The sequence below is a fragment of the Cygnus olor genome, chromosome 2 (genome assembly GCF_009769625.2).
Source record: "Cygnus olor isolate bCygOlo1 chromosome 2, bCygOlo1.pri.v2, whole genome shotgun sequence".
Lineage (NCBI taxonomy): Eukaryota > Metazoa > Chordata > Aves > Anseriformes > Anatidae > Cygnus > Cygnus olor.
The window spans coordinates 102,036,137-102,062,073 of NC_049170.1; the positions used below are offsets into that span (position 1 = coordinate 102,036,137).

Here is a 25,937-nt window from a genome sequence, read left to right on the forward strand (position 1 = left end):
CTACGGGTGCGAGGACCGGGGGCCGCCGCTCCCCCCTGAGGCAGCACCCTCCTCCCGCCTCCTGCGCCCATGCGCGGCGGTGAGAGGTCGGTGCCGCCGCCCGCCGCTTCCCCTTCCGGCGCTGCCGGGGCTCCTCGCAACATGGCAGCGGCGGCGGGCGGGCGGCTGGGCAGCCCCCTCTGGGCGGCAGGTGGAGGCGGGGGGGCTGTGCAGGGAGCCGGGGCTCGGGGAGGGTTTTGGGGGCTGCGAGAGGGTCCCGCGAGAGGGTCCCGGAGGCGCGGGGGGAGAGGGAGGAAGGAGGCGGCTGCGGGAGCTCGCAGAGCTCGGCGGGGATTACTCACGGTGCGCTTTTCCTTTGCCTAGCGGTGGTTGCGTTCGCGCTGGCATCGTCAGGTGCGGTTTTTGTGGAGGACCTGGATGAATCGTAAGTGCTGGGGGGGTCTTGCAGTGTTAATTGAGTGTTGGATGGCCTTTGGGGGCGGGGTGGGAAAAAAGTACCTGGACCCATACCCAGGATCGATGGTTCTGTGCAGCGTGTGGTAGTCCAGAAAATTACACCGCAAAAGTTCATTTGTTCCTTAAAATGAATAGCAGAAAGGCTGTGGCTTGCATTTAGTAGTTGTCATCAACTAAGCTGGGGAATGTTTTAGTTCTAAGGGTTTGTTTTGAGGTATTGTTACAGGTGCTGTTTGTAAAAATGTTCTCAGGCTTTCTTGTATTTATTCCACTAAAAAAGAAAGAATGCTGGTGACTCGATAGCCATCCCAAATTAAAGCTGATTACGCTTCACTAAATTCTGCATTTGCCTTTGCCATGTGGCTGCCACAGGGAGTTGGGAGGAAGGGTAAATGTGTGTTCATGCATGGCTAGAAACGGAAGAGGAAAAAAGCAGGCTTGCTCGACTGGCCCGTGGCTGCTTGAAGTGCCAGTTGTGTTCCAGTGTAAAAACATGCTTTTACAGCAAATGTAGCCCTAACGTGGTGAAAGTGTTGAAACGGGTACTCCTGCTCTTAGCCTAGTTGTGTACTGCCTTTATTTGCTTCACTGTAGTAGTTCTGTGGCAATGTACTTGCTGTTCCCACTAAAAACTAACTTTCTGAAAAGGAGTACAACTTTTTTTGGTCAGATCAGCAAGTTGGTCTGAAGTAATAGAAAGCAGTGTGATTATTAGGGTGGAAATAGAAAGTATAGGAAGTATTTGCTGTCAGAGAAGGCATTAGATAAATTATGCTTCATTATAAACTTAAGTCAGTCACAGGAAGTTTCATGAGGCTTCAGTCCATGATAAATTGCTTCATTTAGCTATGTGGTCAAAAACCATTCACTTGTATTTTAAATGTACTGCTGATTCAGCTAGAGCAGATAATCATAGGATCAAATGAGTTGCAGTGAAGTTATGGGGGAGGGAGTGGGAATGTATTGAAAGGGCATCAAAGAGAGATAGATACCTCAGCATCTCTGACTGGGGTTTAAAGTGTTATGAAAGAGTAGCTGGAGTGCAGGAACCGCTTGGAGTTGATTTTCAAAACTTGTTTTTGTTCCATACCTCATATTTTCATATCTCATACTGAAGGTAAAGAGACTAAGTGAATAAAGTAATGTGTATCTGCTCCCACATCATGTTCTCATATCATGTTTCCACAGGTGTAAATTTAAATGTAATTGTTTGGAGTAAAGAAGCATAATTCTGTAGTCATGTAACTTTTGTGAAATAGCTGATAAAAGAAAATCCTGTTTTAGAACTCTTTTTCATTTTCAACTATTTAACTATAGCAATGCCAGAGTTTACAGTTGGGAATAGGAATTAAGTAGTAAGTTGTTCAGGATAGTTTTTTCTTTTTAGCTAACTGGCAAATTGTGGGGAAAAAAAAAAAGAAGAAATTGTGAGCAGTGACTGGTAAAAGTTTCTAGTTTCCCAATTTTACGGTTACCCAAAATATATGTAGTTTTTGCTGCTAATGAAAGCTCTTAAAAAAAAATGGTAGTTGCAAATAATGCCTGCAAGGGCAAGCTGCAGGTCCCTTTCCCAGGTTTCTATGACAGGAACCAACAAGTAGCAGGGAATAACAGAGATGTGAATTACTCATCATCACCCAACTGGGTCATTGAAGGGATGCAAAGTGAGAGTGATGGTTCCTATCAATTTATTCTAACCTTACTGCTGGCTGCCTCAGATCAGTACTCATCCTGCAATACTTGCTGAGTTGTTGCAATGTGATAATGAAGCAGTAGTGGCCTGACTAAAAAGGAAGTATTTTTCACTGTGAGGATGCTGTCGGAGCTTGACCCAGGATCAGAATCATCAGAAATGGTGCAAGAGGAGTGAGAAGGGAGAGGGGGGGAGTGGAAGCAGCAGCTGGGTTGGTTTTAAGTCCCTTGAAATTTTGATGTTTGTCTTTATGGGGTATGTATTTAAATGGCGGTGAGGGAACATTTGATTACATAGTATTCCTCCAAATGTTGGGAGGTTGTATGTTTTTGAGACAAATCATTTTGTTTCAAGGATATGCAACACCTGTATCATCTTTCCACCAGTATGACTGTGCCTGTGTCTACTGACTGCAAGAGGATTGCATAGGACAGTTAACAAGAAAACACTAAAATTTTATTCTTGGGAATGTATTTACAGGGCCTAGAAACAGCACCAGTAGAAAATGCTGAAATACCTGTTTGTACAGATAATTTTTTCTTCAACAGTGCATATAGCTGCTTTGATATGGTCTAATAATTTAATCATTGACAAAAACAACTATCAGGCTAGTTTTGGTAATGTTACGCTTTGGATTTTAATTTCTGTGGATGTTGATGTTTTAACTAAATAGGTGCTGTTAAATCAGCTGTACAACTTATACTACAATTCTAACAATGATTAGTTTTTTCTTAGGCCCAGTGAATGTGCTGGCAAAATTATTAAATTCCATTGGAATGTACAGTCTTCAGACGGTCCCTTTTGTTTCATATTCTTGCTGTATACTAGTTTTGTAAGACTTCAGCCTACCTTTCCAAGTGCTTTAGTGTTCTGTACAATTTCAATACTGTTTCTTGGAATATAGTCATACTGTGACAGGGAGAACAACTCATTGTAAATTCTTCTTTTTACATACTAAAGGTGATGCTCTAAATGCAAGCTTAGCCCAGTACCTGATGCTTCAGTAGCTGCTTTCTGCCTCTTGCATCATGACTAATTATTTGTCTTCGTAATTGGAAGGTAGCTGGAGCTTCATTAGAGTTCTCAAGAGATGCTAGGCTCTAACTAGTTCTCAGTAGCTCTGTAGCACGTTTTTAGTGAGATGATGTACTAAAGTAATCATGACTTTAAAATGTTGCTTTACTGTAGCTATTAGTCACTAAAAATACCTTTTCCACTTTAAGTGTTGCAACCTTGATATGCCATCAATAAAACAAAAAAGGGTTCAAATTACCACCGTGAGTTTGTAATTACAAGTTTCAAACGACTCTGTAATTTCTCCCAATTCTAGTCACTTTTATGAAAGCCCATCTTTTTATAACAAGAAACAACCTTACATAAAAAATGTAGTTTATTTAATTCTCAAAATAGAAATAGTTAAGTAATGAGATAATTTCCATGATTTTGTTGTAGTGACAACAGTGCAGTGAAATGTGTAAATAACATTTCAAGAGGTACCCAGGGATTTTGATGCATCATGTTCTATTTTTGTTTGGAGTTTTTTGCATTTAGCGACAGATTTGTTGTTAGTAAAGATACTCAGTCAGTTCACTAAGATGTCATTGCTCTAGCATTAGAGTATTCAATAGTACCAGTTTATCCATGGTTTTCATCAGTTTTATTTTCAAATTATTTTCCATTAAGTTTTTTCATTTAACTTTTATAAAAACTTAAACTGATAACACCTGTAGTGGATGAAAAGGAGTAGAGAGGTAGAATGTTGAAGGACGTTGAATTAAAATTGCTCTGCATGTAACACAAAAATAATTTAGTGTACATTCGGTAAAGCTAAGATTAACAGTGTAAACCAATGTCTAGGAAAGTGAATTAGTTCATCTACAAAAGTGTTATGTATTCTGAATAGTTAACAGTATACAGTGTTTAATATAACAAGAATAGCAAGAAAACACTTTTCCTGCTTAGCTTACATATCCTAATCAAATATTTTTTGAGGTTTTGGTGTGTTTTCTGGGTTCTAGTTTGCTTTTGGTCTTGGCAAACGGTCATAAAAGCATAATTGATTCAAAAAATAATTGTGCACATGCAGAGGCTGCTTTAATGAAAAAAGAAACTTTCCTCCTTTTCCACACCTTCTCCCCATTCCAAGAAAGAAACAAAACAGAAATCTAGTATCTATAGTTTTATAACGGATTAAATTATTATTATTAAAATTATTATTATATAAATTATTATTTAACGGACTTTTACTTCTTTGCACATACAGTTCATATATTTATTTGCAGATATATTAATATATTCAGATATATTTTTTCTCCCCTTCTAGGTTTAAAGAAAACCGTAAAGATGATATTTGGCTTGTAGATGTGAGTATATGAGGAAAAATTTGAAGGCTTGCTCTTCATTTCGTACCAAGCTAGTAAAAATCAAAGCATAAAATGTATGATGTTACTCTGTAGTAAGGCTGCTTCATCATCTGGAAATTCATTTGTATGTGGTGCAGAAAAATTACATGACTATTCTTTTGACAGGATGGATAAGCAATCTTCCTGCATTGTTCAGAATGAAACAGGATTTAGACTGAGTATTGAATGCAGACAGGCTTCATCCTATATTTTACAGTCCTTAAAAAAGGAAAGCAGATTGTCTAACACAGTGAGGAGGTAATTAATAACCTGCATGCAGATTTTTTTTTTACAATTTCATTCTAGCTACATCAGCTAATTTGTGCTAGATATTTAGCACTACATCATCAAATATACGAAAGGTTTCTTTCTTTCCAACATACTTGGAAAGATAATAAAGGTGTGATATTTGAGTGGTGAAAACCATATATGCTGCTTCAGGGTTGATTAGACAAAATCCAATTTTATCTGCTTGCCACCTGATCTTGTTATACATTGAAATTTACATTGGAATCTTCCCTGTTAATTTTACTGAGGTGTTGCAGCAAGGCATAGGCAGAAAGATAACGTGAAGTCTCCCAGATCTGCTTGGCCTTGACAAAATGGGATTGATTTTACACTGTGTTTGTATAAAGGTGGTTCCTGAAAAAAATGAAATCCAGAGGGACAGCTTTGGGAAGTATGCATATCCTCTTCCATTTGGCAAATAAGTTCATATTCCTGGATAGATTGATTACATGATGTTTTAACTTTCTAGAAATAGAGGAAGGTATTCTGAGAGGTTTTTTTAAGTGGTTGCTACACAAGTTTCTTTTTTTAAAGAAGAAATGGTATAATAGTGCAGCAACTGAGTGCATTCTTTTCAAACTTCTGCTTTCATATTAAAAGTATCACCAAATCGTAAAAGCTCAGTTTGTCACTTCAGCTTTGTAAGTAACGTGCAGGCTTAAAAATAAATCTTTCTACTGTATCTGAGGGCTAATTAACTTCACTCCTTTTTTTTTTTTAATGCAATGTATTTCCTTCTCAGTTTTATGCACCTTGGTGTGGCCACTGCAAGAAATTGGAGCCAGTGTGGAATGAAGTGGGTATAGAAATGAAAAACATGGGTTCTCCAGTAAGAGTTGGGAAGATGGATGCAACTTCCTTTTCTAGTAAGTATTGTTTGGTTGGGGGTAATGTTTTCCCAATCTAAAGGCTTTATGAAATCAAAGTAATTCAACCTTGAGAATATCAAAAGGAAATGCAGCTGGGCGCACACACATGACTGTGAAGGAACATGAATGCTTAGCTGTAAATAATTAGTATTCCCAATGGGAACGTGAAGCATCGTGAACTATCTGAACTTTGTGTAGCTTGTCATCAAATGTTGAGTTGGAAACTAAATATATATAAACCATTCAATAAATCTTGCCTCTGGTAGCTATATGGAATGAGGATACAGCAGTTATACCTTACCAGATGACTATTCTGTTGCTATCACTTGAATTTTTGTGCAGGTTTGCCTTAGAAGTCCACTGAATGCAATCAAAGGTAAAATAAATCATGCTTGGGTTTAGCATAGTTGCTGCTGTTTGCCTGTACTGCATTCTTCGTATCACCAGATGATGATGATGGTGTAAATAAATCTCTTCTGTGATGCTAAGAAAATTTTAGCAATCTCCATGGCTGGAATCTTTTGAAAACCAAAACAAAGATGAAACCTGTCTATTCTGTAGTTTTTTCAACTGTGCTTTAAGAACTCTGCAAGGAGGAATAATCTACCTAACGATAGCTCTTGTGATTGAGTATTTTAATACACATAATGTGTTTTAGTTTTTTACAAAACAAATATGAGAGGAAAGGATCAGAATGAAATTGAGCATAGTCTGTGTGTTTCTTAGATTGGTCTTCTTTGAGTTAGATGCAAGTATGTGAATTGCTAGTTTAATTTGTTGTTCTGTGCAGTTAGGTTTTTGACCCAGGCAAACAATCTTAAGACACAATTTCTGAATTGTTATGCATATCCCTGCACACAGGTCCTCCCATATTTGCTCCTCTGGCATCTGGTTGGTAGCTTCAGAATGTTTATGCTTAAAAGTATTGAATTTTTGTGCATTTTTAGTGCAGGTTTTTGGTGTGTCCCGCCCCCACCCTCGGCAGGGAATTGCAGAGGCATTGTTAGAAGTTAGTCTTATTCTAGATTTTTTTTATTTTAAGAGTGCTTATTTTAACTTCTGGAAAACACTGAGTTGACTGGAAGGTATTGTTTAAGGTGGCAGTTTGTGTTCACAACTGGAGAGGATGTTGCAAATTATGCTGTAAATGACAAATGTGAGGCAGGGTGGGGCCTGGGGAAAAGTGCTGCAATAGTCTTTTTTTCTTTTTTTATCAATTAGCAAGCAGCAGGTAAGTGACTGATTGCTTAGAAAGCCTCTATTTCTGGTGAAGTTTGTTCTCATGCAATTTTGCTTACGGCATCTAAATCAGGAGTCTATGCTGGGAGCCTGCAGTACCACAGAAGGAGGTCCCAAATGTAATGAAGTTTTCTAACAGCAAATTTTGAAAGGAAATAATTAATATTGAACTAGTTGGTAGGCTTTTTGTTTGTTTATGTGGCTTGAATAGTAAGCACTGTTTAAGCCTTAAGTTAGGAGAGCAGGAGACATTTGGTTCAGTTTGGCATTAATGCATGTATTTCAGGTATTGCTTCTGAATTTGGAGTGCGAGGCTATCCAACAATTAAGCTGTAAGTTGATGCTTCCCATTAAATTATTTTTAAGTTACCTTTCCTAAAACTGATCTCATAAAAGAAAGTGTTCTCTGTTTAAAAACAAACAAACAAAAAACCACAACAAAACAAAAAAGCACCGTCCCCTTTTGATGATATCAGTGACTTTGGCTGGACTGTGTTTTGCTTTGAAATTCTAATCAAGATGCTTGATATTACTGAATTGTTTTTTAAAAAAATAGTTTAACAGATTTGGAATTCATTTACTTTCTATTTTCTATGCAACTTTAAAAGTGTCTATAAATATATATTTCATATATATGATAAGAATGAAATATTAAAATGAATGTTATGTGCCAAGTTTTTTTTGCCTTAAGAGTGATTCAGGCAGTAAGTACATACCTAAGTCTTCCCATTAATTTCTATAAGTTGTTGATTACACTTTCTTATTTTTAATTACGACTCCCTTCCCTTAAGTGTTCCTGAAAATCTTATGTAATTGACAGTAGTGTGGTTACTGTATAGGGTAAAATGTGAGAGCAGTTTGGCAAAGGGCATATATGTGGCTTTTTTTTTCTTGCTTCACTAACTGAAAAATTGATGGAGGATAATATTATGGCCTTTTTTTCTTTAATGTTATTATATGTACTTATAATATGTGGAGTGTATAGTCTAGTACAAGGTCATGTCAAATAAAGAGTTATTAATTTGGGCTACTTTTCACTGAATATGTTGGGCTCTAGGAGTTCATTGTTTAAGCAAATAGTATTTATAATATATTTTTTCAACTTAGGTTTCTCAAAAATGGGTCAGACGTTTCGCATATTAATCTTTAGGGATGAAAACTTTATTGACGTATAGAATCATAGAAAATTGGTTTAACGGTTGCTTTCTTAATGTGGATTTTCTAAAGTTATTTGGATTCAAATAAAGCCCTGTTAGAATGTAGTAAATCTTACTTGAATACACTTACAGTGCAAACACATTGCATTCCCTGCCAGCAAAGAATAGTAAACTGACCAACACTTCATGGAAGCTTTGTTTAGTAGATATATTTAGAAGGTTTTGCAGATCATTTGGTACTTTTCAGTTATTGACGACAACAAAAAAAAGTGATGCTGAAGTTTTGGTGTTTGTTTTTGTTATTGTATTATAAGCAAATGTTCCCAATGACAAGTGTCTTTACAAAGTAAACGACTGCTGTGCACTAGGAAAAAAAATAGTAATTACTTTTAGAAATCAGTAAGTTAGGTATTCTATAAATAATTTTTTACTCCATGATTCCATTAATGAGTTTTGTTTTTTGCTGATAACTTGTTTTGGCTGATTATTTGACAAATAAACTTGCTTATCACTTGATAACAGATGACTAATAAAAGTGTGAAGATTGAGTAATTGTACATAGAATAGAAGCATGGAATGGTTTGGGTTGGAAGGGACCTTAAAGATCATCCAGTTCCAACCCCCCTGCCATGGGCAGGGACGCCTCCCAGTAGACCAAGTTGCTCAAAGCCCCATCCAGCCTGGCCTTGAACACTTCGAGGGATGGGGCATCCATGGCTTCTCTGTGCAAACTTTTCCTCACCACCCTCCGAGTAAAGAATCCAAATCTCCCTTCGTTCATTCAAAACTGATCCTCCTTGTCCTATCACTATCTGCCTATGTAAAAAAAGTCACTCTCCATCTTTTCTTAAGCCTCCTTTAAGTAGTGAAAGGCCTCAGTGAGGTCTTCCCAGAGCCTTCTCTTCTGAAGGCTGAGAGAACATCCTCAATTCTCAGCCTAGGAGAGGTGCTTCAGCCCTCTGATCAACTTGGTGGCCCTCCTTTGGACCCGCTCTACCAAGTCCACATCCTTCTTGCGTTGGGGGCCCCAAACCTGAACACAGCACTCCAGGTGGGGCCTCAGAAGGGCAGAGTAGAAGGGGACAATCACCTCCCTTGACCTGCTGGGCTCTTCTGATGCAGCCCAGGACGCAGTTGGCCTTCTGGGCTGCAAGCACGCACTGCTGGCTCGTAACGAGTTTTTTTGTCCACCAGAACCCCCAGGTCCTTCTCTGCAGGGCTACATGTGCAGCTATAGCTTTGTTGGTTTTACTGTTATTCAGAATTTGTGGCTTCTTAATATGTGCTCGTTCTTTACATTTTTTTTCCTTTCCTGTTTATCCAGCTTAAAAGGTGATTTGGCATACAACTATAGAGGACCTAGAACAAAAGATGATATAATTGAATTTGCTAATAGAGTAGCAGGGTAAGTATAGAATTCTGTGAGACTACTTCTTGTGACTTCTGTAGGATTTTGAGGTGGGCCAGAAATGCAATTAATTAAAAAAAAAAGTCATTGGCATGAAAAGTTATGTGCAATATACATGTGGTTGCATGTGAGGTGGTTGTTGAGTGGCATGGAGAAGGCAAATAGAGACTGACTAGTCATACTTGCACTTCTTTATGGCGCAAGAACTAAGAACTAGGGCTTTTCAAAGTAGTGAAAAATATGGATAAAGGAAACTCATGGAAGCCAGAGACAAGGATACTGACCTAAATGTTGGCTAATATATAGAGACATTACTAAGACAGAATCGTTGTAATACTCATACTGAGAGGCCTTTGGGGAGAAAAAAGAATCAAGTTACTTCCTTTTATCCTTAGATATCAAGTGACATTCATATGAATTTAAAGTTTTAATTATTGTTGAGAATTCTGTAGTTTAGGAGTGTCTGTGATCTCTAATAACTAGAATCTTTAAAGAATATTTATTTCGAAGACTATATCCTCTGCCTGCTGTCCTTACATTCAGAAATTTTTCTCTCAAATGATTGTACAGTTGGTAAATGGCTTGGATGTTAACATCGTGACAGCGTTTTGTACAAAGATACTGACTTGAAATTTGTGTGTTATTTGAGGAACATAGCAAGGTAATTGGGGGGGTGTTTTCAGTTTTTAATAGAAACTGAAATAATAAATTAAATTAAATGAATTTGAATAGGGAAATTTAGAAAAAGAAACCACCTGTGCATTTTCTTGGGGATTTCTGTTTGGGTTTTTGCAGCTTGCAGAAACTAAGATTTTTTTTTTCTTTTCTTTTTTCTTCCCAGACCTCTTATCAGGCCACTTCCTAGCCAGCATATGTTCGAGCATGTGCAAAAGAGGCATCGTGTACTTTTTGTGTATGTTGGTGGGGAATCTCCTTTAAAGGTTTGAAACTTGATTAAATAAAGTTATTTATTTTGGCTCTCCACAGACGTAGTTTAAAATAACGTCTAAAAAGTTTAGAGACTGGAGAAAGTACATGCTTGTAATAAGTGTTTTCACAATTTTTTGTCCTAACCATATTTTCTAATGAGTCTTTGAAGATAAGGTAAGTTGCAAAGCATTCCTTTGAAGCATACTCAAAGTTGAGACATTAAAAAAAGTGTTTGTATTTTTGCAGGAAAAATACATTGAAGTTGCTTCAGAACTAATTGTTTATACATACTTTTTTTCTGCCTCAGAAGATGTGCTACCTGAGGTAAGCTGTTCAGCTCCTACTGTTTCCATAGAAATGGTACAGCTCTCCTCTGCAGGTTTTGGTAGCAAGAGATTGCTTACTACAGTATATTTGTCTTTGATAAATTTCAAACTAATTACACTAACATTTCATTTTTTTTGTCTGTATGAGGAAAAAAAAAAACAAACAAAGTTTGTCTACTTGCTTTTTATTGCACAAATGGCTTGTTCGGTAATATTACTGAACCAGTTAATATAAAACCAGTTAATAAACTGGTTAAATCACATTTATGTTAAATCACAAACCTACTCAAAAATATGTATACTTCATTTCTGAGCTGATGCAGATGATCCTTGTTGCTCCTGGAAGCCCTTTCACCAGCCACTTTTATGACTAGTTTGAGTGTCTGGAGCGTGGGATGCCACTGGTAACCATGAGTATCAGGGAGTTCAGTGAAAAATGAGTTCTTCACAGTGTGTGCAATACAGCTGATCAAAACACTAGTCTGTCCAGTCTGATGGCTGCAGAATCCTACTGTAGCTCTTGAAAGATTGGGTTCTTTGATGGAAAGGAAATAATTTTGCATTTAATCACAAGGATGAAAAAATGCTACCGCTGTTGTTAGTCTAATCATTGTTACTTAAGTGCTGAAGCAAAATCAAGAGGCTTTTTCATTTCTAGTTATCTCCAAATGGGATATATGTCTGCTCAGAATCTGACAACGTATAACCTTGAAATTAGTTTCAGATTAGCAGAGTGTGAACTAGCATATTTTTTTATAGCCGTCTATGTATTCCAATGTCTAGAATTAACCTTCTTGCTCATTAATATGAGCTATTACATAACAGGCCGATTAGTTTTTACATTTTGTTCCAAGAAAGATAATGCAGAATGATTACAGAACGTGTCAATTAGAAAAGTACTCGTGATACTGTTCTTATATTTCCCAGAAACAACAAATGTCTTTGTATTTCCATTAGCCTGAACCACAGGAAATATAGCCCAGATTTAGTGGGACATGTTATCAATGTTACTCTTTTACTATTCAGTATTGTTGACTGACCATTTAGTAGAAGCAACTGTATGACAGGTATACTGACAACAGCACAAATTGAGAGCAGAGAACAGTACAGGATTGATGGAACCCTCATGTTACGAGCTGTCCAAAGTTAATGTCAAACTTCAATAAAACTTTCTTCATGCTGTTGCAGATACTATTAAAAATCCTGCTTGGTTTCTAGTTTGTGAGACCTACCTGTCAAAAATAGGTTTGTGTTGCACTACTTTGTGATAGTGGAAAATTGGGGGTGTTTATGTTTATAAATGTACACAGAGAATGTTTAAATGTACTTCAAAAGTTTCCACTGGGCTACATTTCCACACTTCTGAGATGCTTGTTTAAAAAAAATTCTACTCTTCTGTGGATTAATTGAAGAACATCCCTCTTTCAGTATGTGACCTTGCCTGAATTGCCTGCTGTTGTTGTTTTCAAAGATGGAACTTACTTTGTATATGATGGTAAGTAAAAGTGTACACTACCTTAAGGCAAGATACCAAAAGCATATATGGAGAAACTGGAAGAAGCAGAATTTTTATGAAGGTCAGGTTGGGATGGTGGGAAATTCCCCAATTTTGTGATAAATAACAGCTATTTCATGAAGGAATAGAGAAAAAATTACTTACGGAACAAAATGCATTTGAGAATATGAATTGGTTTTTATCAATACTGAAGTAGAAGTTAAAGGGGTTACTTTATGTTATTCAGTGAGACACAGCTTCTAATATTACTGCTTTGCTGGCATTAAAACACATTAAAATGGCATTAAAATGTTTTCCTTCACTCACTGTCCAAATCAATTACATGAGAAGTAGAAGAAAACTCTTGCTGAAGAGGAGTCACTTAACACAGGCTTTGGGAAATCCAGATACAATGAAAAACAGTATCATATCTAATAGATGAGTTTACTGTTCCAAACATTTAATCAGATTATCTCTAAATAGTCTTCCTGACCTTCTTTCTCTTGAACTTAATTTGATTTGTACTTTACTCCAGTAAAGTAGCTTTTTGTGTCTTGATAATACAGGCTGTATAGTTAGCACAGCAATTCTTCCTTTAAAAACTGTGAGGGAAACTGATCCTGCCTTTATTCTCAATATTAAAATTTAGAGAGACTTAAATGACAGCTTTGAGCATATGTGACTTTTGTATTTGTGTTACTTATATATTGGTAGTGGGAAAGGATTAGGCAGCATAACTTCTCCCTAGATAACTGATCGAGCATGCACAGAACAGTTGAACTTTCAGTCTGTGATTTTTTCCATTTCTGAAAATGTGCCTCCCAAAAAGAGGTGAAGAGGATGTGAACTGTTACTGCAACACTTGATGCATGATTTTAGGTGGCATAAACTATTCTGACTGGCTTGTTCAGCTTGTAGACTCTAGAACGTCCACATGAGAATAGTACTGTTTCTGAAATGCCACTGACAGAATGCCTATCATATAGATAAAAAGAGGATATGTGTTTTAAATTAGAAAAAGCAAGCTTATTTTGTAAAAAATTTACTCATAAAGGACTGAAAATATACTGTTTGCATAATTTGTTTGATTTATGCTATAACAGATTGGATAAAGTTATACGTGTAACATGTTATGAGAGGCTGGGTAAGGTTGTATGTGTAATTGTTACAATTGAGAAAAAAATTGAAAATGTCATAAAGGAAATGGTTTAGCAAAATTCATTTCTGTTCTGGCCTCATCTGTATTTTTTCCACAGTAAGGGATGTAGCTCCGTGGGAAGCTTTATACTTGAAATTGCATGCTACAATCTTATGACGGTTCAGCGTTAACCTAAAATTAGTGATGATTCACTCTACCCAACGTTAGGATTTAATGCAAATTTATTTAATATACATTTATATATGTATGTGTATATATCCGTGCATCATATGTTTCTTTATGGGTCAGAACATCTAGCATTTGAAATTACAGTCTTCAGTATAACTAGTTGTTAATTATACGTAGATATTTGTGTTTACATTCACAGTGCTGTTAATGAATCTACCTTTTCTGGACTCCTCTGTTTCATTTAATGTTCACAAACATTGCTTTGCGTATTTTTGTATCTCTTCTCTTAGTCTGAAACTCTTCTTAGGGTTTTAAACTGTTCCTTTCTGTAGTGGGTCACACTTGTCTCCTAGAATAGTATTGTTTATCCTTGACATGATAAAAAGGAGTCATCAAATCAATTTTTCATACTTTTTATTTAACAATTGAAAATAGTATGAGAAGTTTTAAAACTGATATGTCTAGTAATGTGTCTAACAACAACAAAAAGAAGCAGGGGGAATGCTGTTTGCATCTGAAGTGCTGACATTATTTCCACGAATAAAACTTTGACATTTAATGTGCGGAGTTACAGCCTAAATCTTTGGTAGAGTATAGGAAATACTTAATTATTTCTCTGCCTTTCACTTCTTTTGGAATCTTTAGGCGGGAACAGGGGGGCAGTTGAGGTAAAGTCAGCTGGTCATGCAATTGGAGCATTTTAGCAATGAAAGTAGTTTACTATAAACTTAGTATTCTGCCTAATACTAATATTTTAGGAATGAGAGCATACTGCTCACTTGACGTTAATAAATCCAATTGCTCACCTTACAAAAAAAAAAAAAGGTATTTGTTAATTCATGATGTGTCTTTAACTTCTAGCATTCTTTGTTTTTTAGAATATGAAGATGGTGACTTGTCATCCTGGATAAATCGAGAAAGATTTCAAGGTTACCTTAATGTAGATGGCTTTACGTTATATGAACTTGGAGATACAGGTGAGATGATGCTACATTTGAAGTCTGTGATCTCTGAAACTGAACTTAAGCATTAAGGAAAAATAAAGAACACTAAGAAACAGCACTAAAATGAAAAACTGCTTGTTCTGAAAGTTAGAGTTAATGATGTCTGCTGTTTTTTGAAGTTAGTTAGACCTTTTCTACTAACTAGAGTCTTCATCCAAAGCCTGCGCTAGTCCTTTACTCACAACATAAAGATAAGTATGTCTAATCCTGTGGTATTCACAAAAGCTAAGTAAGGCTTTTAATTGAACAGCAGTGTAGGTTTTGCATGAATTATATGTTAACTCTTGGAATACTGACGGTTTTATGAACATATTATAAAATTTTGAATGTGGCTGAACTTAAATGTATGTCTGATTCAGATACCTTTAGAGTAGATATGGTGAGGAAGGAAGACTACCAAGTGCCAAAATGGACCTCTGTTTCAGAATACTTTAGCATTTCTTTGGTAAATTTTTTTTTCAAGTTAAATGAGAGCTTTGCATCCAAGTGACTTCTGGAATGATTTCTACTGCTTTTAAAGGCATGCATACACTGAAGTAGCAGAAGAAATGCTATCCCTGTTGATTCTTTCCAGGTCAGGATACCTTATAATTTACCTCCCATTTAAAAAGAAGTTTATATTCAGTGCATGCATTGACTTGTTTGAGGTTTTAAAGGTTATAAAATGTCTGTGTTCTTACATGTTTGTGAAAAAAATAGTTATACCTATATTTCATAGAGTATTTGCAGAAATGTTGCAGTATTTTCCATCTGAAAATGCGTGTTTGTTTTTAAACGGTTTCAAGCATTCTACTCCTTATTTTAGGAAAACTTGTGGCTATTGCAGTTATTGATGATAAAAACTCTTCACTGGAACATACCAGGTACAGAATTCAGTATTGGTGACACTGTGGGAGAAATGTGCTTGTATGGTGGAAAACTACTTCACTGATTTACAGAATTTTGGAAGTTTAAGTATTCAGAAATGCTAGGCTAAGTGGAAGGTTTTAACTTGTGAATGTTGTCTAGATTATGACTTCAGCATACTGACTTGACTCAATTTATGGCTCTGAAGCTCATGTGAATTTTCAGGGGGGTGATGCATGTTTCTGGATCACTCTTCTCCCACTTACCAGTGAAATCACAGGAACAAACAGTGATTGCATAGCTTTTTAACATGGAAGACAGTACTTGAATGCACATAATTTTGAGATAAACTTGGTGAAGTTAAACAAAAGACTTCATCTCAGTTGCATTAAAATGAATTTAGTGATGGTTGACAATTAACTTGCAGAACTTGCATAAAAAAAGCATTTTCGATTGAGTTAGAACTTGCTGAAGAGACTGGGAGGAACAAGGCTTTCCTCTGTCTCTTTCTGATTGCGCACAGAAGTAAGCTAAGAAAATACTCAAATACCATATATACTATTTTCCCAGATCATCTGGTTTTTTTTTTTTTTTTTTTTCAAGGTTGGTGAAGGCAAGATGAACAAGGTGTTTTTTTGTTCGAGGGGTAGGGAATCCTAAGTGCTGATGAGATACTATTCCTCACTTACTGGGGAAATCTAAATGTTTGGATTTTAATGGAGTATACGCTGGATTTTCAGTGTTGTTCTTTTTATTTTTTCCCCCCTCCAGACTAAAATCTATTATTCAGGAAGTTGCTAGAGATTATCAGGATCACTTTCACAGGTATGCACATGTTTCTACAATATCTTAATTTAACTTCTGCATTAACCCTTCCAAGACGGTTATTTTTTCACCTGAGAAATGTTACAGTATCTGTTTTTTTAATTTGTATGCTGATTTTAATAAGACCATTCCATTAACAGTGTTTTTGGGTGGCTGACTGTCCTGCAGCATTGTCAGTTTTTTTCCATTATGTTGCTGAGTGTTTGCTGTCATCTTCAGTTGCAGTTATTTAAACACAAATTTACTTCGATGCTGAAATCCATTATTCTGTTTTGTTTCTTTTTATTATGCATTTCTTATAGGGATTTCCAGTTTGGCCATATGGATGGAAATGATTACATTAATAGCTTACTAATGGAGTAAGTAAATTCGTATTTCAGTATTTCTTCTGCTTATATTTGTTGCTAATTAAATATAATTTAAAGCAGCCTTCTGAAGAAGTCCTGCCTTTCATGGATTAAAAAAATTCTGTCCTCAGAAGTCAGTATATAACATAGTATCAGTTGTTTGTTAAATTAAAGCTGCGTAATTTAATGTTAGAAGTTTGGCCTTCTGGTAGTGCTGATTGTCAAGTGTTCATCTTTCAGGTTTACTTTCATAAATTAACTACTCTATTAGAACTTTTTTTTCCCCCCTCGGTTAAATTTACAGGACACTAGCAAAATCAAAAGTTATGTCAAGTTGTAACAGGACATACAAATGTTTATTCATTAGCTATGTTTTTTATTTCTGGAGAGGCACATTCGTTCTTATTGGTGTATTTTTAAGGCCGATGTTTAAGTGGCTCTTGCTTTATGAGCCATCGCTTTCTGAAAAGCAGTTGAACAATGAAGTACAAGATTTGCCTGAGATTGTATAAGATGTCTTCCTAAAACCAGAGATAGGTGTCTTAGCTGTTCAGAAGCTGGCACTGGAGTATCAATTAACAGATATCGTTAATTCCTGGTTTCACCATGGATTTGAGAGTTGAAATGGCACACAAACATGTACGTGTAGGCAAGCAGGATAAAATGCATAAATGATTCTGTATGCATCTGGTATGTACTTTTTACCTTCTGAAATATCTAAATAGCTTAACAAGATGCTTCACATTTGCCCTTATTTTCCAAAAATACATAATTGGAGAGTTAGGTTGCTTGGCATTTATTGTTGACCACTTGTTCTACTCTGGCCTTCTGAGTGATACACCAGCTCTGTAATGGGAGAGTATTCCAAGCCCCACTCTGAGAGATCAAAGCACAGAGCCTGAGTATCTGCACTGGTATACAGTGTCTGTCTTCGTGTATCTGTCTGATCTTGCAGCTGTTGCGGATGCTAGATCTAAGACCACAAGAGGACTACAAGGTCAGAATAACAAACTGAGATAGATATGCAAATATTCCATTCTGAACTGTGCAAATGTGTTTGTGCTACTAAAAGTTCTAGGAGATACATGGAGAGTCTGGAGGCACTAAGTCTGTATTTCTGTGGAATGCCTGTAGATTCAGATTAGTACCTGAATAAAAGTAATTTGAAAACAGCTGTGTCTAAATTGAAGTTAAATGGTGTGATTATTGATATAGTGCTTTCTAGTTGTCAAAAATGAGACCCTCCTCACTTCATTATTGCCTTGCCTTTGCAGGCTCTGATATCTGACTGTCTGCTAAGATGTGTCAGCTTGTTTACCTGGTATAAAAGCGTTTGTTTTTCTGGCAAGGAGATATGGGGGGTTATTTTGATTCAACAACAACAAAAAAAAGTCTTACTATGTAGTCTGCTGAGTACCAGAACTGATGTGCAAAGGAGCTAGGGAAGGAGATGAGACCCCTAGGAACAATCAAATGAAGGGAAAGAAGACAGAACTGCTATTTATAGCAGTAGTGATCTGGTAATAATTGCTAGATCTGTTCAACTGGATTGTCTAACAATCTACAAAATGCGTGAATTTATAATTTGTTGTGTTTTTTGGGGGAAGTTGCTGTTAACAGGCTTTTACTTTATTTTCTGAATGAAACACATACACTTCCAGCATAATTTAAAAGCACTAAAAGAAAGCAGCAAAATCTGTTCAGTGATAGAAGTGGTTCACATGGTTACCTGAATAATTTGAGTAAAAGGTTATTGCCAGTCCTTCAATTTTCCACCAGATGGCAGCAAGTGGAAACAGGTAGAAAAAGCCTCTGGAAGCACAAGGAATCTATTGCAGAATACGTTTTATTTTTGTAGATGTGCATAGCAACAAGTTCCCTTTCTTCACAAAGGACAAAATAATTCCACCAGTAGTCCCTGGTAGAAATACACTTATTGATTTGCCTGTAACTCCACTAGTAGATACTATCATTTATCTCTGTCTTCAGCAGTGGATGAGAATGCTTCTGTTGAGTTAAAAATGATAGTACTTAAAGCTGTGCACAAAAGAAGAAAGCAGAATATTAGGTATTTTACTGAAAGAAAAGATGCATCTTTGTGGAAGCTGAGGTACGCAGCATCATTGTAATGCCAGCTGTAGGTGTCTTGGAATCCTCAGCTCCCTTCCTGATTCTGTGATCGTTAGCAATGATTATGCATGTGAATGTCAACTGATGACTAATAATGGTTTAAAAAAAAATCTGTGGTTTGTCTGCTATATCTAAGAACTATGTAACAGAACTTCAGTTGGTATGTCTTTCTCTCTTGACTTGACACACACAAATTGATTGATTAGAGCTGATCAACTGGGACTGAATTTTTGGATTAAAGTTTTGCCTTTGTGCACTAATGTAGTGTGTCGTACTAATAGTACATTTCAAATGCAAAGCTACTGTGAGATCTTACTAACGGGCAAGTCACAAGCTATCTGATTTACAGTCGCTATGGGCATGTAAAATACAGTAAGCTTCAGTAGCTTCACTGGCACAGATGAGAAGGAAAAATATTAATGAGAAACATTCTTGTACCATTAAGTTCCTTCTTCCTTCTTGTCTTTAAGGAACTGGTATAAGGAACACACGAAGAGAGTATTAATGATGTAGAATGCCATTAAATGCTGTAGAAATTTGAATTGCAATGTTGTAGGCAGTATTTCTTTAAATCTCTAACCTTTCTGTTTTATGTTTCTAGTGACTTGACGATCCCTACTATTGTTGTTTTGAATACTTCCAATCAGCAGTATTTTCTACCAGATAGGCACATTGAGAATACAGAAGACATGGTTCAGTTTATTAACAGTATCTTGGATGGCACGGCTGAAGTAAGTCTTCATTGTGACTTCAAATGTGTGGCTGGTGTTTATTTAATTAGATGTTAAAATAGGAAAAGAATTTGGTTACTCTAGTTGCCATGTCGTGTTTTTTCTTCCTGTTCCGCTTTCTTGTCTTGGGTACTGTCAATAAATGCATGATTCTTAGTTCTTGAGGAGTGCCTTTGCTCATAGTTCTGACTGTAGTACCTCAGGTAGAAAGCAAGAGTGGCTTTATTGCACAGAGCATAATGTTAACTTCTCTTAATTTCTTTTACTGTTGTCACTGGTAAATGGTGAGCTTTTTATTCTCCTGTTTTGCCTTAAATATTTGTTTAAAATTTCTCTGGAGTACATAATTGAACTTTTTTTTTTGGCAATGAATTAATAAATCCAGTAGCTTGATGAATGGTAGATTCAAATTCAAAAGCAATGGTATACTTCCTTTGCATATTTCAGACACAAGTTTACTACTATCTAACTGCTCTAAATAATCTTTTAACAAACCTCATCAATCCCCATGGAATTGATGGCTTGGTCATTTTTTTTCTTTTAATGTTGGCAAAACAAACTCAGGTTTGCTTGTACATTCAGTGGACTGTAAATTGGGCAGAAGGCTATGTTATGTGGATGAGTAAAGATTGTGGATCAGAGCTCTCGTTTGTGCTCACAGAACAAGACAGCCTGCAATGAAGGGAGGCAGTGCTAACAAATCATTCGGCTGACTTCTGGAAGAAGAAGCCTGTGCTGGTTTAAGACAGTTCACTTTGTATTGAATGCTTACTGTGTTAGCTGAATCCCACATTGTGTTATACAAGTAGTTTTAGGTTACTAGATGGTGTAATGACAAGGCTGTAGGTTGTTTCAGTCATATGGAGTACTTTGGTTTACTCAGTCTGACAAATTGATGTAGCAACATAAAATATGGGTAGGCTTATAATATGCTTGCTGTTCATGACTTTACTGGCCATGTTTCCAGTTGCAAGGCAAGGAGTTTTCCAGTAACTTATTTGGTGGCTCTTTGTTCTTCAGTTCTCACTTCTTTAATATTTTTATTACACTTTAAAATTCTGAGTTATGTTTTTATCACATTTATTTAACTCTATTTAAATATATCCTTATGGTGGGAACAACAAATTAAACTAGTTTTTTTTAACTTTGAGAAATTCTGTATTTGTGATGTCTTGTGTTTTTGTCATAATATCCCTTATGTCTTGTTTACCGTATTTCAGCTAGAACGATTAAAGTTCTGTCTGAATTCACATCTTGTACATGTATGTAAGGGGGCTCATACAGGGTGTGATTTCATTTAAGCTGGTGTCTGTAGACAGAAATGGTATTACTTCAGCTGTGTTGAGGCCCAAGAGATTGTACAGCTTTTGAGGAATGACAGTCTTTAAAGTACGATGGCAAACTAGTATAGAGCACAAACTTTCTGAACCACAGTGAAATTTTGGAGGAGTATAACACTCCCTATCTCCCTTTCTTGGGAGGTGTTGGATTATTCACCTTGTTCCTTTCTGTATGGTCCTAGGTAGCTTTGAGTCTTTCATTTTTATTTGTAATTTTGGAGGGCTTGGGTCAGGGTCACGCTCTGATTAGTTGACTTCCTCCAAAATGTAAATTTTCATCCTATTTGTTTCTTCAACACGTTGAGAAAGGTGAAGACTCATCCTGTTCAATACACATATTACCTTCAGACCTGTATAGTATTTTGAAGGCTCTTCTAAGTTAAATGGTAACACAGGTAGAGTCTATCATTGCTAGACAAAAGCTTTTTTTTTTTTTAATTATACCTATATATCTTTTTATTGCTTCACAGATTTTTCTAACTGCTTCTGTCATTATCCATAAATAGATATCATTCAGCTGCAGGAAAGTTCAGAAGATCTCTGCAATTCTATAATTGTTGCATTGGAACAGTTGGTAATTTCTTCTAGTGTTTCTCTATGGTGAGATGTGTTAGAGTGACAGTTGACTTGGAACCTATTGTCTAAACCAATTGTGAGAGAATTTTTTGAGGCTGTTGAAATGTTTATCCACGCTTGAGAAGTTGGAGTGTCTGGGCAGCATGAGATGCAAGAGTAATTACTTTTCATTTCCTTCTAAAGGGACTTAAGATTGCAAGGTCTGAAGAATGAACTTTTGGAATCATAACTGGAAAGTGTCAGCAGTTTTGACATGGTTCCATTTAAAATTTCAGGCACAGGGTGGTGATGGAGTTCTGCAACGAATCAAGAGAATAATCTATGATGCCAAGTCTACTGTAGTGGTAAGTTTTATTTTTTGTAAACAAGATGATAACCTTGCCAGTAAAGATGCAAACCTTTTTCGGAGTTTAGAAATACTTTATATAAACATGTTCCTATTTATGCACATGTGCGTGCACACGTGATATATGTGAAGTTTAAGCCTAATTAACTTGGTTAAAGTCTGAATAATATTTTTCAGTGTGTTAGATGTTGAATATATGTAGTTTCTTTATTTTTTTTCACTCCCTTTCTGTATTAAAGTATGACATTTTAAAGGATAGAACAAGAAGAATTCAAAATCTTCTCCTTGACCTTCTTGTCTTCCTTTGACTGAAAGTAATAGCACTTTTAATGTTCTGAGAAATGTTATGGTTTCAATTTAATTAGTTAAGGCACAGGGGAATTAAACACTATACTTAATGTGGTTTTGAAACAAATATTTTTATAATTCTTCTTAGAGGTTAGCAATGCTTAACAGAATTTTATTGGGAAAATGTACGTAAATTTGTTTCTTCGTTTGTCCTACACAAACAAATGTGCTGTGAATCTAAATTGAAACTTGCATGTTTCTTTGTGTAACTTCCAAACTTCTGTCAGCGTGCAGTGTTCAGACACCAGTTTCTGAAACCAAGTCCTTCCTCTTGTTCAGTGAAGTCTTTCAAGCTACTCTTTAATAAGAAGCTCTCTAATAAGTGTTTCTCAAGATCATTTGTGATGACTCAAACTAATTTTTGAGAGTGAGGCACAAATAAGAGTTAAAACTGAATGTTTTAAAGTGTTATTTTAATGCTATTAAAACAATTGTTTATCGAGCTTCAAACAATAAAATATGTAGTTGGCATGTTAACATTAACCATCCTATTGGAATGTTGTAGTAATAATTAAAATGGCACCTCCTTTCTGCAGCAAGCTCACTCAGTTCAGATGTTTCTGAATAAACATACAGAATAATAAGAGAAATAATGTGGTAATTTTGAATGTTCAGTGAAAGTTTTTTTGACTTCAAATTTGTCTTCCAACAGTCAGTGTTCAAGAGTTCACCGCTTCTGGGATGCTTTCTCTTTGGGTTGCCCTTGGGTGTCATCAGCATTATGTGTTATGGAATCTGCACAGCTGATACAGATGGAGGGGTAGATGAACATGAGGCAGCTAAAAAGGAGAACAGTGATCGGGAGCTTACAGATGAAGGCAGTGAGGAAGAACAAGAGGAGGAAAAGAACGAAAACTATACAGATGGAGATCTTAAACAGAAAGACCTATTGGAAAAGAAAAAAGACTAGTTGAGCAAAAAATTCTCTAGAATTTCCAAATAGACTTATTTATTGAAGATAGTCATTTATTGATGATCTTCATGAAAGAGGACCTTTTTGTCTGCACTATGGTAGTTTTGACTTGCATGTATTCAAATTTTCTCAGATATTGAAAGTAAAAAATTTGAAATATTGATGTTCTTTATTGTCTTTAACGATTATCAGAGAAGGAATTTGCAGGTACGATTTGACACTTTTTGTTTTGGAAGGTTTGGATTGTTCATTTCCAGAACAGCAAGATAAAGATAATGCAACTTGACCTTAGTATATGTGATTAGCTACTAATAATATAGCCCAGCTAAACACTGATAAAATTAAGGCTGAATACGAAGAAAGTTTAAAAGAGACCTGTAAAGTCTTTCAGAACCTGATAGCTAAAGACAACTTAGAGTTTTTCCAGGAAGTCACATGTTCTACATGTTGCACATTATTTTGAAAAAATACTTTATTTTATCAAGTTAAATATAAATTGTTATAAATTAGAGGACTGTTTTATCATGTATTAATGTAATTATTGGCAGTCAAGAATGTCTAATTGATATAGGATGTGTTAGCAGTTAAAAAATATTGGAGGACTACGTTATAAACCTTTTTGGAACAAGATTGCTTGTTAAATTGTTTTTGTATGAGTGCTTACACAGACTTTTAGTAAAAGTTTATCTTCACTTTTCTGAAACCACAGTACAACTTGATAAATTTGGCAATGGTGCATAAGCAAGCACTGTTTATCTATTTTGCCAAACTCCCAAGTGACAAGCTTTTTGAACAGTGGAAACATGTTTACAGTGTTTAATTCAGATTGTTATGTATCTTTGAGGTAGTTGGTGTTGATATTTCTGTTTGAGACTGTTACCTACTTTGAAAGAGGGAGTTAATGAAGCATAATATTAACATTCATACAGATTGGTCAGTATAATGCGTTTTTGTTACCTATTTAGTTATAAAAGTCACTTTTAGCTGCAACCCAGTGACTGTGAAAAGGATTAGTTTGTATCCAGGGTTAATCTCCAAGGATAAAATATAAAGCAGCCTTTGGTGTTGATGTCACAGTACCATAGAAACAAAACTTCTGTTGCTTCTCCTCTTAGTCTTCATGGTGTTTTTTTCCTCTTTTAAGGTAATATTTCTGTGTAATGCAGATTATTTTCTCACATAAGGCAGCTTGATCACACAAGAAATTACCATACTGTAGCACTAAGTTAAGGAATTTTAAATTAAGACATTGGTAAGCTTAAATAGACAAGTTCTGATGGTAATATAAATTATAACCGGCTAAAATGTATTGTATAATTTTTCCTTGTAGGAAAGAAATTTGGTTCTTCTGGTTAAGTAGCTTGGTAACAGCTGGCTTAAAGTTACAGTGAAGGGTATAATACATAGATGCATGAGTTGAAAGAGTTTTGTTACTGTTGTAAAGTTTAAGGAGATCAGGAAATTTTTTTGGAAAAATTCTGTGTCTGATTTTGAGTCAACCCTTTTTCCTTTTGGGAGGAGAAGAAAAGATGAGTTTATAGAATTTTGAATAGCAGGTGTCTGATAAGTTCCTTCATTTCTTTCTTTTCTCTCTGTGAATTGCCTTTTTTCAGTTTTCCATTTTATTTGCATAGTTGGTTGTAAATAGTAAGTTGAGTTCCTTGCTTTTTAATGTTTTTTTTAAATCTGCAGAATACCTTGAGAAGTATTTTTAGCATGTATGTGAAGAGTAAGATGCTTAAAAAATGTGCTTTAAGTCGTCTTTTACTTGATGTAGAGCTGTGTTATGTTTAAAAAAAAAAAAAGTCACTTAAGGACAAACCTGTAAGTTTCCTTGGACTTCAGCACAAGTCAGTGCTAATAATCAAAATGCTGGACTATTAAGGCAATAAGATGCTTTATTCATTTGTCTCTTTTCATAAGGTTTCAAGTACAAATGAATTACGTTTAATTTTGGCTCAGGCTGGAAACCTGTGGCTTTTGACTAAAAAAAAGAAAGTGGTCCATGGAACACCACTGTTTATTCTATAATGTGTAATTAAAAAAAAAAAAAAAACACAACCAAAAAACCACCCCAAACCTGAATTCTGCTGCACTGCAAGGAACTGTTTCAACTGTGAGCTTTCATTATTGTGGTTATTTTTGTGTTTATAATCAAAGTAGTATCCAAAGACCTTGCTGAGAAATCTTCTGAGATATGGACCTAAAAATTATAAATACTGTGTAAGAAATAGATCAGACTGGGATCCATTACAATTGTAACATTCAACTGCAGGAGTCAAGACAAAAACATGTATCTCAGGCACTTCTTAATTGTATTATCAATCAGATGTGTACTGAACTATTGAATATTTAGCTTGAAATGTACTGCCATTTTCACCAAATCCTTTTCTCAGCTATATTCAGCAAGGCATAGGGAAAAGAAGAGCATCATATACTGGGTATGTCAGAAGTGATATGCAATTAAGGGATTTACTGTGGTCATGCAAATAGTTTAGAATGCTATCTGAGCGGAATCTGACATTTTACTGTTTTTTTTTCTTGAATCTCGAAAGGTTTCTTAAAGCAACTTCACTGTAGTAATTTCTTCAAATTCATGAAATACTGCTGCTTTTTGAATTCAAGTGTAAGCCTTTTATTTTTTTCTATAATAAAAACATATAAAAGTACTTGTTTCTTTTGCTTAATTTGCAGTGTGTGAACTTCAGGTGTTACGTATTCTGTAGGAGGTAGTATTTCCTGGAACTCCTTATAAACGTACTTTAGGCCCAGAGTAACTCAGTTCAGAAATGCAGCTGGCAGCTTTTAAAAAGAACGATCAGTTCATCTTGTCTGATATCTTCTCTTAAATATTTTGAAAATATTCTCCAGATAAAGGAGTGAATAGTTTCCTTATACATCTGGGATGCTCACTAAATAAAACAAATGCATTTTTGAAAAA

The 25,937-nt window shown here is 35.8% G+C and overlaps 1 protein-coding gene across 2 annotated transcripts; it reads left to right on the plus strand.

Annotated features, from left to right (window-relative positions):
* The first annotated feature begins 54 nt into the window (after positions 1 to 54).
* Positions 55 to 25,665, plus strand: TMX3 (thioredoxin related transmembrane protein 3). Of its 2 annotated transcripts, XM_040549789.1 has the most exons (16): positions 55 to 190; positions 364 to 424; positions 4,473 to 4,512; positions 5,582 to 5,705; positions 7,234 to 7,279; positions 9,429 to 9,509; positions 10,354 to 10,453; positions 10,689 to 10,766; positions 12,197 to 12,263; positions 14,469 to 14,567; positions 15,400 to 15,457; positions 16,212 to 16,265; positions 16,568 to 16,624; positions 19,344 to 19,473; positions 21,665 to 21,733; positions 22,736 to 25,665. In XM_040549789.1, the coding sequence occupies exons 1-16, from the start codon at positions 70 to 72 to the stop codon at positions 22,991 to 22,993; spliced, it is 1,443 nt and encodes a 480-aa protein (XP_040405723.1). In that variant the 5' UTR covers positions 55 to 69; the 3' UTR covers positions 22,994 to 25,665. The 2 variants fall into 2 exon arrangements, with proteins under 2 accessions (XP_040405723.1, XP_040405724.1); XM_040549790.1 differs by lacking the exons at positions 55 to 190; positions 364 to 424; positions 4,473 to 4,512; positions 7,234 to 7,279 and having other exon boundaries at positions 5,581 to 5,705.
* Positions 25,666 to 25,937: the final 272 nt, after the last annotated feature.